A 12,308-nucleotide genomic window follows, 5' to 3' on the forward strand; every position below is an offset into this window, starting at 1 on the left:
GCATTGTAAAATTGTTACAAAATAAAAAAGGTGCAAAAGAGGAATAGTGAGGTAGTGTACATGAGATCATTGTCCATTCAGAAATCTGATGACAGATGGAAAGATGGCCCTGAAACTTTGAGTGTGTACCTTCGAGCTCCTATATCTCTTCCCTCATAGGAGCAATGAGAAGAGGGCATGTTCTGGGTGGTGGGGGTCCTTAATGCCTATTTCTTGAGGCATCACCTTTAAAATCTCCTCAAAGGTGCATAGTTTTGTGCCTGTGATGAAGTTAGCTGAGTTTACAACTGAGGCCTCTCCATGCCGGACAGTGATGCAACCAGTTAGAATACTCTCAATACATTTGTAGAAATTTGTTAGAATCTTTTGCAGCATACCAAATCTCCTCAAACTCATAATTAAGTATAGCTACTGCGTGCCTGCTTAAATGTGTTGGACAAAGGATAGGTCCTGGGATATTGACACCCAGAAGCTTGAAGCTGCTCCCCCTTTCCACCATTGACCTTTGAGGACCAGTAATTGTTCCTAAGGCCCACAATCATTTCCTTAGTCTTGCTGACTGAGTGTGAGATGGTTGTTGCAGCAACACCAAACCAGCCAATCTCTGTTCTGTACGCCTCCTATAGGCCATCTGAGATTCTGCCAACACGAGGAAATCTGCAGATGCTGGAATTTCAAGCAACACACATCAAAGTTGCTGGTGAACGTTGCTTGGTCTAGGAAGAGGTACAGTCGACGTTTCGGACCGAGACCCTTCGTCGGGACTAACTGAGAGAAGAGCTAGTAAGAGATTTGAAAGTGGGAGGGGGAGGGGGAGATCTGAAATGATAGGAGAAGACAGGAGGGGGAGGGATGGCGCAAGAGCTGGACAGTTGATTGGCAAAAGGGATATGAGAGGATCACGGGACAGGAGGCCCAGGGAGAAAGAAAGGGGGAGGGGGAAAGCCTAGAGGCTGGGCAAGGGGTACAGTGAAAGGGACAGAGGGAGAAAAGGAGAGAGAGAAAAAGAATGTGTGCGCATAAATAAATAACGAATGGGGTACGAGGTGGAGGTGGGGCATTAGTGGAAGTTTGAGAAGTCAATGTTCATGCCATCAGGTTGGAGGCTACCCAAATGGAATATAAGGTGTTGTTCCTCCAACCTGAGTGTGGCTTCATCTTTACAGTAGAGGTGGCCATGGATAGACATATCAGAATGGGAATGGGATATGGAATTAAAATGTGTGGCCACTGGGAGATCCTGCTTTCTCTGGTGGACAGAGCGTAGGTGTTCAGCAAAATGATCTCCCAGTCTGCGTCGGGTTTCGCCAGTATATAGAAGGCCGCACCGGACGCAGTATATCACCCTAGCCAACTCACAGGTGAAGTTTCGCCTCACTTGGAAGGACTGTCTGAGGCCCTGAATGGTAGTGAGGGAGGAAGTGTAAGGGCATGTGCAGCACTTGCTCTGCTTACAAGGATAAGTGCCAGGAGGGACTCCCTTGTCCATTCGTACCCCCACCCCATCCCTCCCCACCGATCTTTCTTCTGCCAACAGTGCTATCACCAATGAGTCTATAGATGGTGTTGAGCTGTGCCTAGCCGCACAGTCATGAGTGTAGACAGAGTAAAGGTAAGCACACGTTCTTGAGGGCACATGTTGATTGTCAGCAAGGGGGCTTGATAACTGATCCGCACACTGTGGTTTCCCGGTGAGGAAGTCAAGGATCCAGTTGCAGAGAGAGGTACAGAAGCCTAAGTTTTGAAGGTTGTTGATTCACAATGCACAATTGCTAGTAAGCAGAGTAAACAGATTATGTTGCATTTATTAGTGTTTTGGGCTCTTGTGAAATGAGCATCTTAATATTTACATGGTATTGACTATATACAGGGAATTAGCCAAAACATTATTGGTTCACATAGAGGGCTGAAGGGCCTGTTCTTGTGCCGTACTGCTCTATGTTATATGCACCAGATTAAATTCGTTGCCATTAATTCCTATAGTGGGAGAGTCTATGACCAGAGGGCACAATGTCAGAATACAGGGTCCTCCATTTAGAGGAGATGAGGAATTTCTTTATCCAGAGAGGTTGGTGTATCTGCAGAATCAATACCACAGACACCGTGAAGGCCAAGTCATTGGGTACATTTAAAGCAGAGTTTGATAGGTTCTTGATTGGACAGGGTGTCAAAGATTTCAGGGAGAAAGCAGGACAACAGGGTTGTGAGGGAAATGGATTTATCATGATAAAATGGCAGCACAGACTATGGGCAGAATGGCCTACCTTATGGTTTTATGATCTTACCTACACAAGCTGTATATCATACAATGATATGCAATGAATACATGCAAATAATTAATTTGAATTTGATCTGATAAGAACTCAAGATCTTTTCAACTCTAATTGCTGAGAGAAAAAGTATTTCTTTTAAACGTACAAAGTTCTAGGATTAAACTGCTAAGGTCTACTTTGAATATGACATCTCCTTTTAATCTACTTTGTAACAGTCAGCTTCCCAATACACAGCAATTTATGCCTTGTTTCTAGGTTTTTCTGGATAATGCTGTAAACTAGGTAACTGCTATCTTCATACAAAAACCGATGTTTTCATTACTAATCATTACCCAAACATTGCACATCATTTCCCCTGTTCAATTTACATTTTTGGATTGAGCTGAGGGAAGGAGATTGGGGTGGGGGGGTGGAGGGTGGTGAAAGAGGGAATTTATGCCTCGAGGCTCAGGACAAGTAATTTAACGAACTCGTACATTCACTAAAGAAACCTCCACAAAATATTCCACATTCCACAGTCAACAGACCATATACATGTCTGGAACCAGTGCCCAAGGCTAGCAATTCTTCTCATGGCTAGTCTTTAGTACTGAAGTAACTGTCAAATGTCCAAACAGCTTTTTAAATCATCTTAAACTAAATTTCTTAAGATGTAAAAACAGAATTACATTGTTAAAATTAAAGGTTACATTTTAACAGCTCTAATGTTCCTCCTAAAAACACTTTTGATGTTCTAAATTTGTTTTTCAGAAAACTAACCTCAAATCCAAAGAACAGTTTAAAGAATAAAAACTTTCAGTCAATATAGTTAACCTCTGGAAGGCTGATTGGATTAACAATAGTTCAGTACATAAACAAGAGATTCTGCAGATGCTGGAAATCCAGAACAATGCTGGAGGAACTCAGCAAAATTTATGGAGAAGAATAAATAATCGTTGTTTCAGCTAAGGCATTGATTGCTTACTCATTTCCATAGATGCCTGATCTACAGACTTCCTCCAGCATTTTCAGTGTGATAATTTGGTTCAACAGTTTAGTTTTGGTATTCTTCCACACTAAAAGGCAGAAGAAAAATCAACATTACTTTCTCTCCTGACACCCTGGATGAGAAAAATAATTCAAAAGCTTATGTATTTACATCTATTGCAGATTTAAGCTCCTGGGATGTGGGGTTACCATATACTTGTGTAGAACAATAAATGGTAATCATAGGGTGCTGAACATTGTTTTCCATATTGAACATTCTCACACTTGCATTTAGATTTGACTAACAATACCTCCGTGGAAGAACAAGTTAGTGTGGACTGAAGTTGCATACACAGTACTCTCTACATACACTGTACAATAAAATGGCATATCACAATATCAGTTTAGAAGCAAATTTAAACAATAAATATCCTTCACCTGATTGAGACCAGATTGTTACCATGAACAGCATTCTAACTGGTTGCATCACCGTCTGGTATCTAGGGGCCTCTGAACAAGAGTAGGAAAAGCTGAAGTTGCAAATTCAGGCAGCTCCAACATGAGCATTAGCCTCCCCAGCATCAAGGACATCTTCAAAAGGTGATGCCTCAAAAAAAGCAGCATTCATCACCCAAGACATGCCTTCTTCTCATTGCTACTATCAATGTTTCAGGAACAGCCTCTTCCCCTCTGCCATCAGATTTTTGAATGGACAATGAACCCATGTACACTACCTCAGTTTTCTCTTTGTTCACTTGTTGCAATCTCATTTGAATCTTCAAATATACATTTCTTATTGTAATTTATGGTTTATTATGTATAGCAACATCTGCAGCTACAAAACATTTCATGTCATGCCAGTGATATCAAACCTTGCGGAACGACTACTCTCCGCTGAACATCGACGACTCCTCCGTACAGATCGTTAAGAGCACCAAATTTCTTGGTGTTCACCTGGCAGAGAATCTCACCTGGTCCCTCAACACCAGCTCCATAGCAAAGAAAGCCCAGCAGCATCTCTACTTTCTGCGAAGGCTGAGAAAAGTCCATCTCCCACCACCACCCGCCCCCCTCATCCTTGCCACATTCTACAGAGGTTGTATTGAGAGCATCCTGAGCAGCTGCATCACTGCCTGGTTCAGAAATTGCACCATCTCAGATTGCAATAGTGAGGTCAGCTGAGAAGATCGGGGCCTCTCTTCCCGCCATTACAGACATTTACACCACACGCTGCATCCATAAAGCAAATAGCATTATGAAGGACCCCACGCACCCCTCATACAAACTCTTCTCCCTCCTGCCATCTGGAAAAAGGCACCGAAGTATTTGGGCTCTCACGACCAGACTATGCAAGTTTCTTCCCCCAAGCCATCAGATTCCTCAATACCTAGAGCCTGGACTGACACCAACCTACTGCCCTCTACTGTGCATATTGTCTTGTTTATTATTTATTATTATTTATTGTAAAGCCTGCACTGTTTTGTGCACTTTATGCAGTCCTGGGTAGGTCTGTAGTCTAGTGTAGTTTTGTGTTGTTTTACGTAGTTCAGTGTAGTTTTTGTATTGTTCATGTAGCACCATGGTCCTGAAAAACACTTTCATTTTTACTGTGTACTGTACCAGCAGTTATGGTCAAAATGAGAATAAAAAGTGACTTGTTCTAGCATTAGATAAAATTTGATAATGACTTTTTGTTCCAGTACTATTATGGACTACAGTAGACAATAGGGTTTCCAAATAGGTGGTGGCACGTTATAATTTGAAAGGATTCCCACCAGCACCTTCTCTTTTGCATAAGACTTTAATGCATGTAACATGGGGTGAAGGACCTGTACTGTGCTAATGTCCCATGTCCAAACTCCCAAGCAATAATCAGCAGTTATTAGATAACTCCACAAGAGAGAAGATGCTGCCAGAATAAAAATGTGAATTCGGATTGTCCTATGCATCTCAGTAGGCACTGAGTAATTCAGATCATTCCACCCAGCCAGCTCACCTAGGTCACTTAAACATGATGGGAGGAAACAAAGTTAATTTGCCAGAATCTTTAATTACATAGCTCCATCAGTACAACATTCATAAAGTTCATGCTCAGCCAATTTTATCTCTAGCGTCAAGTATTACAGCGGGCGAGTCTAGCCCAGAGGGCAGAGCATCAGAATAGAAGGACATTCCTTTAGAACAGATGAGGGGGAATTCCTTTAGCCAGAGGGGAGGGAATCTGGGGAATTCACTGTCACATACAGCTGTGGAGGCTAAGTCATTGGGTATATTTAACGCAGAGGTTGATAGGTCATAGTCATACTTTATTAATCCTGGGAGAAATTGGTTTTCGTTACAGTTGCACCATAAATAAATAGTAATAAAACCATAAATAGTTAAATAGTAATATGTAAATTATGCCAGTAAATTATGAAATAAGTCCAGGACCAGCCTATTGGCTCAGGGTGTCTGACCCTCCAAGGGAGGAGCTGTAAACTTTGATGGCCACGGGCAGGAATGACTTCCTATGACGCTATGTGTTGCATCTCGGTGGAATGAGTCTCTGGCTGAATGTACCCCTGTGCCCACCCAGTACATTATGTAGTGGATGGGAGACATTGTCCAAGATGGCATGCAATTTGGACAGCAGGTACTTGATTAGTCAGGACATCAAGTTACAGGGAGAAGGCAGAAGAATGGGCTTGAGTGATAATAAATCAAACATGATGGAATGACAGAGCTGACTTGATGGGCTAAATGGCCTAATTCAGCTGCAATGGTAACAATGAATATTTTAGACTGAGAAAATAAAATAAGACAAAACCCATAGCTCCAAAGGCAGAAAACTTGTCCATATTTTAAACTGCTTAATGCATTGTAGCTGTGTAGATTTCCACATTTGGCTACAGACTGCGAAATAGACTAACAAAAAGGTAGGCAAGAAAATGTGGGAGAAAAAGAAAAAATTTCTGATGAAAAAGAAATTCTAATAAAGGGAGAATAAGATGTATCCCACTGCCTCAGGAAAGCAGCCAATATAATCAAAACCTCTCCCACCCTGATCAAAAGATACAAAAGCTTGAAAACACACACCAGCCAACTCAAGGACACTTGAACAACAGATAAATTCAATCTCTCAATCTACTGCGTCATGGCCCTTGCACTGTATTTTTTTTTATCTACCCACACTGCACTCTGTAACTAACACTAGATTCTGCATCCAGTTATTGTTTTTCCCTTTGTACTACCTCAATGATCTTGGGTTCAGAATGATCCGTGTGAATGGCATGCAAAACAGTCTTTCACAGTATCTCAGTACATGTGACAATAATAAACCAATTAAAACACTGAAGGCAGCCAAAGACAATTTCATCCATATTCCATTTCAACACTATTCTTCAATAGCTCATTGGTCAATTTGCAATGAAAATCGCAAAGCTTTTCAAAGTTCTCATCTTAACCCAATTATAAGCTATAAAAATGCCATCCTTGAGGAAAAAAATTGTTGAATATCTTTAAGAGAAAGTCAGGCAGTTTCTTAACCAAGGGCTTCTCTCTTTAGGAGAAGAGGACAAGAGGTGACTTGATAGAGGTGCACACGATGATAAGAGGCATAGATCAAGTGCACAGCCAGAAATTTCCCCAACCCAGGCTGGAAATGACCAATCGGAAGGAACATTTTCAAGGTGATTGGTGGAAAGTATTGTGGGGGGTGTCAGTGGTAGGTTATTTCTGTAAATACAGTGTAGTTACAGAGTGCAGTGTGTATAATTAAAAACAGTGCAAGAAGGCCATGACGCAGTAGATTGGGAATGGAATGTGCTGCCAGGCGTGCTGTTAGAGGCAGATACATTAGGAACATTTGGGAGACTCAGAGAGACACATGGATAACAGAAAAATGGAGTGCTATGAAAGTGGGAAGAGTCAGACTGATCTTCAAGTTAAAAGGTTGACAACATCACGGGCTGTAATATTCTATGAATGGACAGTATCTGGGGAAGGGTTAGGAGCAGTCTGGAATGTAGAGCTGCTACAAACAAATCAGCCATAGTCTTATTGAATGGTGGAGCAGCTTCAGGGGGCCAAATGGCCATTCATACTCGAAATTTATATATTTGAAATAAGTCAAGACATCAAACATTTTATTTGTTTTGCAAGACGTTTTCAATGCACAATTTCATCACTGCATTCAGAAGTATAGAACCTCTGTCGGCACCAGTAAAAAAAAAAGGGGACAAAACAAAAAGGAATCAGACGTGAACTATTTTCAAATCCTTTCCTACCATATCCATGGCATTCCATTTAATAACAGCACTAAAAGGCATCCTGCTGTGTCCAAGTATGATCAAAAGCTCATTTAATGATATTAGTATTCAAAATGCAGATTTTAGCCTTGTTCTTTCTAAATTTCAGTACAAGAAAAAATGTCAATAAATCATTTGATCGTTCCTCAGCTCCTCTGTAGGTTCCATAAACATTGATTATTCACAATAGAAATATTTGCCCTGGATTACATGGGCAACTCTGCCATGAAATTCCAAGCCCCGCTGCGATGGGGGGGGGGGGGAGGAGGAGTCAGGCATGGTGCTTGCAACTCCACAGCTATAGAAGGTCCAGAGACAATATTCCTGGAAGAGGAGAAATAATTGATGGGCTACACCTGGGAACAGTTTGAAAGTAGCCCACGATGGGGGACTCTGGCAAGCTATATCCCAGTAAGGGTGATGGGCTTAAGCATGATTGCAAGGCAGCACTGTAGCATAACAATTAATGCAATCACTTTACAGTGCAGGCGGTCACTGACTGGGGTTCAATTCCCACCACTGCCTGTAAGGAGTCTGACTATGACTATGTGGGTTTCCACATTCCAAAGATGTACAGGTTAGGGTCTGTGTCGGCACTGGAAGCGTGCCCACAGTCCTTGCTGATTTGATGCATTTCTCCGTATGCTTTGATGCAAGTACAAATTGATTGCCAACCTTTTAAAAAGTTAATTAAAAATTATGCACGAGATACACAACAATTTTGACAAAAATCCAAACAGGTCAGTAATAGAATGGCAAAGGGGGAGAAGCTGTTGCTGAATAAGTTTTAAACCTGATTCTCAATAGGTCAGGAGCCAAGTAATTTTGACAAAATCTTAACCAACAGTGGTGAGCATGCTGTAACTAAATGCCACTGAACAGCACAATGAATTATTCCTCCCATCATTTTGCGATTGAGGTGAGCAAAATCAGCTCCAGAATCAGTAACCTTTAACAGATACATACTTTACATGGACTCCAAATAACCTGAGACTTTTCCTCAGGGCAAAAATGGCCAATACGATTGGAGGAAAATATTTGGGGGGGGGCACGCAGATGTCAAAGGTAGCTTTTTTTTAAATATAACAGCTGCACAGACCAACCACATTACTCTGAGCATGATTTTTTTTGAAAACAGCCTGAAAACTGTGCGGCACTCTTAATTTTTTTTTAATGCTTATGAATATTTAGAATGAAAATATCACATACTTCTGATTTTATTAATGTAAGGGTACAATATACAGTACAAAGAAAATCTTTTCACATTTCGTAAATCTATTCCAGCTGCACGGTAACAAAGACTAGGTGCACAGGAGCATTTCAGTCACTGCATGGCTGCAGAGTTTAGAGGGAACAGTGGCCTGGAATGCACTGGTAAGGTAGACACATTGGGGACACAAGAAACTTACATTGGCACCATTCCAGCATATCTGATTTATTATCCTTCTCACCTAGATTCTCCTGCTTTCTCTCCAAAATTTTTGTCACCCTGACTAATCATGAACCAATCAACCTCCACTTTAAATATACTCAATGACTTGGCCACAGGTCACAAACTCTTAGATAGGCACATAGATGAAAGAAAAACGAGGGCTACGTGGGAGGGAAGGGTTAGATTGATTATGGATTAGGTTAAAAGGTTGGCACAACATTGTGGGCCAAAAGGTCTGTACTGTTCTCTATGAATCAGGAACATCTTCTTCCCCTCCACCAGAGCTCTAAATGGACAATGAACCCACTACACTACCTCACTTTTTTCTTTTTTTATACTTATTTAATTCATATTTCTTATTGCAATTCAGTTTTTATTATACATTGCAATATACTACTGCCACATAACAAATTTCACAACATATGCCAGTGATACTCAACCTGATTCTGATAAGTGCTCGGTGATCTAAAAAGCAGTTACCACAAGTATGCAACAAATTTAAAACTCCATACAGCACCTACAAAATGAATTTTAAATACTTGATAACAAATTTAAAAGAACTCTGAATGCAAGACATTGCTCATTTGTAAAACAGTGTTAGTAGCAGTATATCACCCTGAAAATTTTAGGTACAATATTAAGGAAAGAACCTCCACCAATGCAGACCAGTAAAAGCCTCCCTTTTCAGACAGCCGATTCTGCAGAGCAAGACAGCAGCTGGATGCTTTAAGACAAACCCATGCACAAGTCCCAGTAAAGGAGCCGTCCAGCTGCCAAAGCAACTGCCTACCTGTCAGGAAAACCCTCTGGGTGGCGGGGGGCGAGGCCGTTTTGTTCCCTTGCACCCTGACGGCCACAGGGGAACTCGCCTTCTGCGCTTCCACTTTACGGGCTGCCTGACCTGGCAATGAACCAGATGGCAGGCTGGCTTTTACGGACCCGCTAATGCGCTCTTTCATCTCCAAGGACAGCATGCGCCCTCTGTGCATCCACTCCTGCATTTTGTTGACCGTCACTGCAGGTGGTTTTAAAGAGGAGCCCTGCCTATCGTTTTGCTGGTCGCACGATCCGCAGACCGCATCACCGGGACCCCCCAACTTATTCAGCTTAGACCCGGCGTAACGGGGCACCATATTACTTTCTGAAGGCTTCACACAGACTGAAGAGGGTAAATGGTCGGGGTGCGAGCCCCCAGCCTGGGGGGATGTTTGGCCCCAGCCAGGCGGGCTCGCCACTGACCGGTCAGTGAGGATGGAAAGGTAATCGATGACCCCGTCGCTCACTGACCGCTGCAGAGAGGATCTGGAAGCCGTCGGGCTCTGGCTGGCGAGATGACTCCGGGAAGGAGGCAATGAAGTGGAGAGCTGCCGGCGGAGGAGGTCAAGCTGGCCAGAGGAGGCCGTGGCCAGCGAGGGGGTGCCCCGGAGATAGCCCGCGGTTGCGGGGGTGTCCGTGGGCATGCCGTGCATGGCGTGGATGAGCAGGTAATAGGCTTCTTGCAGCCGGCTCCTCAGCCTCTCTCTCTCGCGGCGGCACGGCGAAGCGGCCTGGCCGCCCAGACACGGCCGCCGAGCCCTGCAGGCCCGCCGACGCCGGTTGTCATAGTAATCGCCGCCGCCGTCGTCGTCGTCGTGGTCGGCCAGGATGGGGTCCAGAGGCGGAGGACCGGCCAGGTCCTCGCACACGCTCCGCCTCTCATCCTCTCCTCCGCCCGGGACCGGGGAGACCCGACTGACGCCCGCCGGTCCACCTAACCCAAACGCCCCGGGCCCGGCCTGGAACTGTTGTCGCCGCCGCCGCTGCTGCTGAAGGAGCTTCGCTTTACCTTCGTGGCCCCTTGAGACACTGCTCGCCGTCTTCTTGGGCTTCTTCCCCCTCAGCTTGGCGAACAAAGTCCGGCGTAAGGGGTCGGCCATCCCCGCTCGGCTCCCCCCTCCGCTCCCGGACACAGCTAGTTCGCCTGCGTTGGCAGTTGCACCCCTATCTCTCTCCTCAGCGCACCCCTGCGCGCACTGCCTGTAGCCGCCGCTCGACCTTGCTCTTCACTCCGCTCAGCGCCTTCCGCGCAGGCGTCAGCCATCCTCGAGCCGCGGCTCGCGACTGGAACACACCACCACCGTCGCGCGAAGCGACCAGCGCACAGCAGACAGACAATCCGACCGCCCATTTCCCGCCCCTCGTCTCTTACTTTCAGCCAATGGGAAAGATTGATTGAAAAGAGGCGGGCTGATGAGCACGCAGGCGCAGCTGTTAAAGAGACCGCCCCCTTTGCTCCTCCCGTCAGTTCACCTCAGCACACCTGAAGGACAGGTAACCAGCTCTTTTCCTCTTTCCTTATCACTATTTAGTTGTTTTTTTCACAATATATATAATTTTATATATTTACTGCCACAAAGCAACACATTTCTAGACAGTGATAATAGTTATAGTCATACTTTATTGATTCCCGGGGAAATTGGTTTTCGTTACAGCTGCACCATAAATAATTAAATAGTAATAAAACCATAAATAGTAATATGTAAATTATGCCAGGAAATGTCCAGGACCAGCCTATTGGCTCAAGGTGCCTGACCCTCCAAGGCAGGAGTTGTAAAGTTTGATGGCCACAGGCAGGAATGACTTTCAATGACGCTCTGTGTTGCATCTTGGTGGAATGAGTCTCTGGCTGAATGTACTCCTGTGCCCAACCAGTACGTTATGTAGTGGATGGGAGACATTGTCCAAGATGGCATGCAACTTGGACAGCATCCTCTTTTCAGACACCACCATCAGAGAGTCCAGTTCCATCCCCACAACATCACTAGCCTTATGAATGAGTTTGTTAATTCTGTTGGTGTCTGCTACCCTCAGCCTGCTGCCCCACCACACAACAGTAAACATGATAGCACTGGCCACCACAGACTTGTAGAACATCCTCAGCATCGTCCGGCAGATGTTAAAGGACCTCAGTCTCCTCAGGAAATAGAGACGGCTCTGACCCTTCTTGTAGACAGCCTCAGTGTTCTTTGACCAGTCCAGTTTAGATAGATAGATATAGATACTTTATTAATCCCGAGGGAAATTTGGTTTCATTACAGTTGCACCAACCAAGAATAGAGCGTAAACATAACAATACAAAAAACCCCAACAATCAAACAACAAAATGCAAACTGTGCCAGATGGAAAATAAGTATCCCCAGGTATTTGTAATAAACCTGGCTCTAATTCCTCTAACTTCCAAAAATTATTTTTGTTACTCCAGATTCCAGCATCTGCAGTGAGGAAGTTTCAGACCTAAGTGGCCAGCCCCAATATCTTGAGCACATGTGATCTAGACATTTTAGTTTCGAAAACATCCTGTATACATCAACT

At 44.0% G+C, this 12,308-nt stretch overlaps 1 protein-coding gene across 2 annotated transcripts in view; it reads right to left on the minus strand.

Annotated features, from left to right (window-relative positions):
• Positions 1–11,043, minus strand: part of syde2 (synapse defective 1, Rho GTPase, homolog 2 (C. elegans)) — a 144,933-nt gene extending 133,890 nt beyond the window's left edge. For both annotated transcript variants that reach the window (XM_063064798.1, XM_063064799.1), the window contains exon 1: positions 9,748–11,043. In XM_063064798.1, the coding sequence (XP_062920868.1) occupies positions 9,748–10,873 (1,126 nt within the window). In that variant the 5' untranslated portion in view covers positions 10,874–11,043. The remainder of the gene's footprint in view (positions 1–9,747) is intronic.
• Positions 11,044–12,308: the final 1,265 nt, after the last annotated feature.

Source organism: Mobula hypostoma, chromosome 12 (genome assembly GCF_963921235.1).
Source record: "Mobula hypostoma chromosome 12, sMobHyp1.1, whole genome shotgun sequence".
Taxonomy (NCBI): Eukaryota; Metazoa; Chordata; class Chondrichthyes; order Myliobatiformes; family Myliobatidae; genus Mobula; species Mobula hypostoma.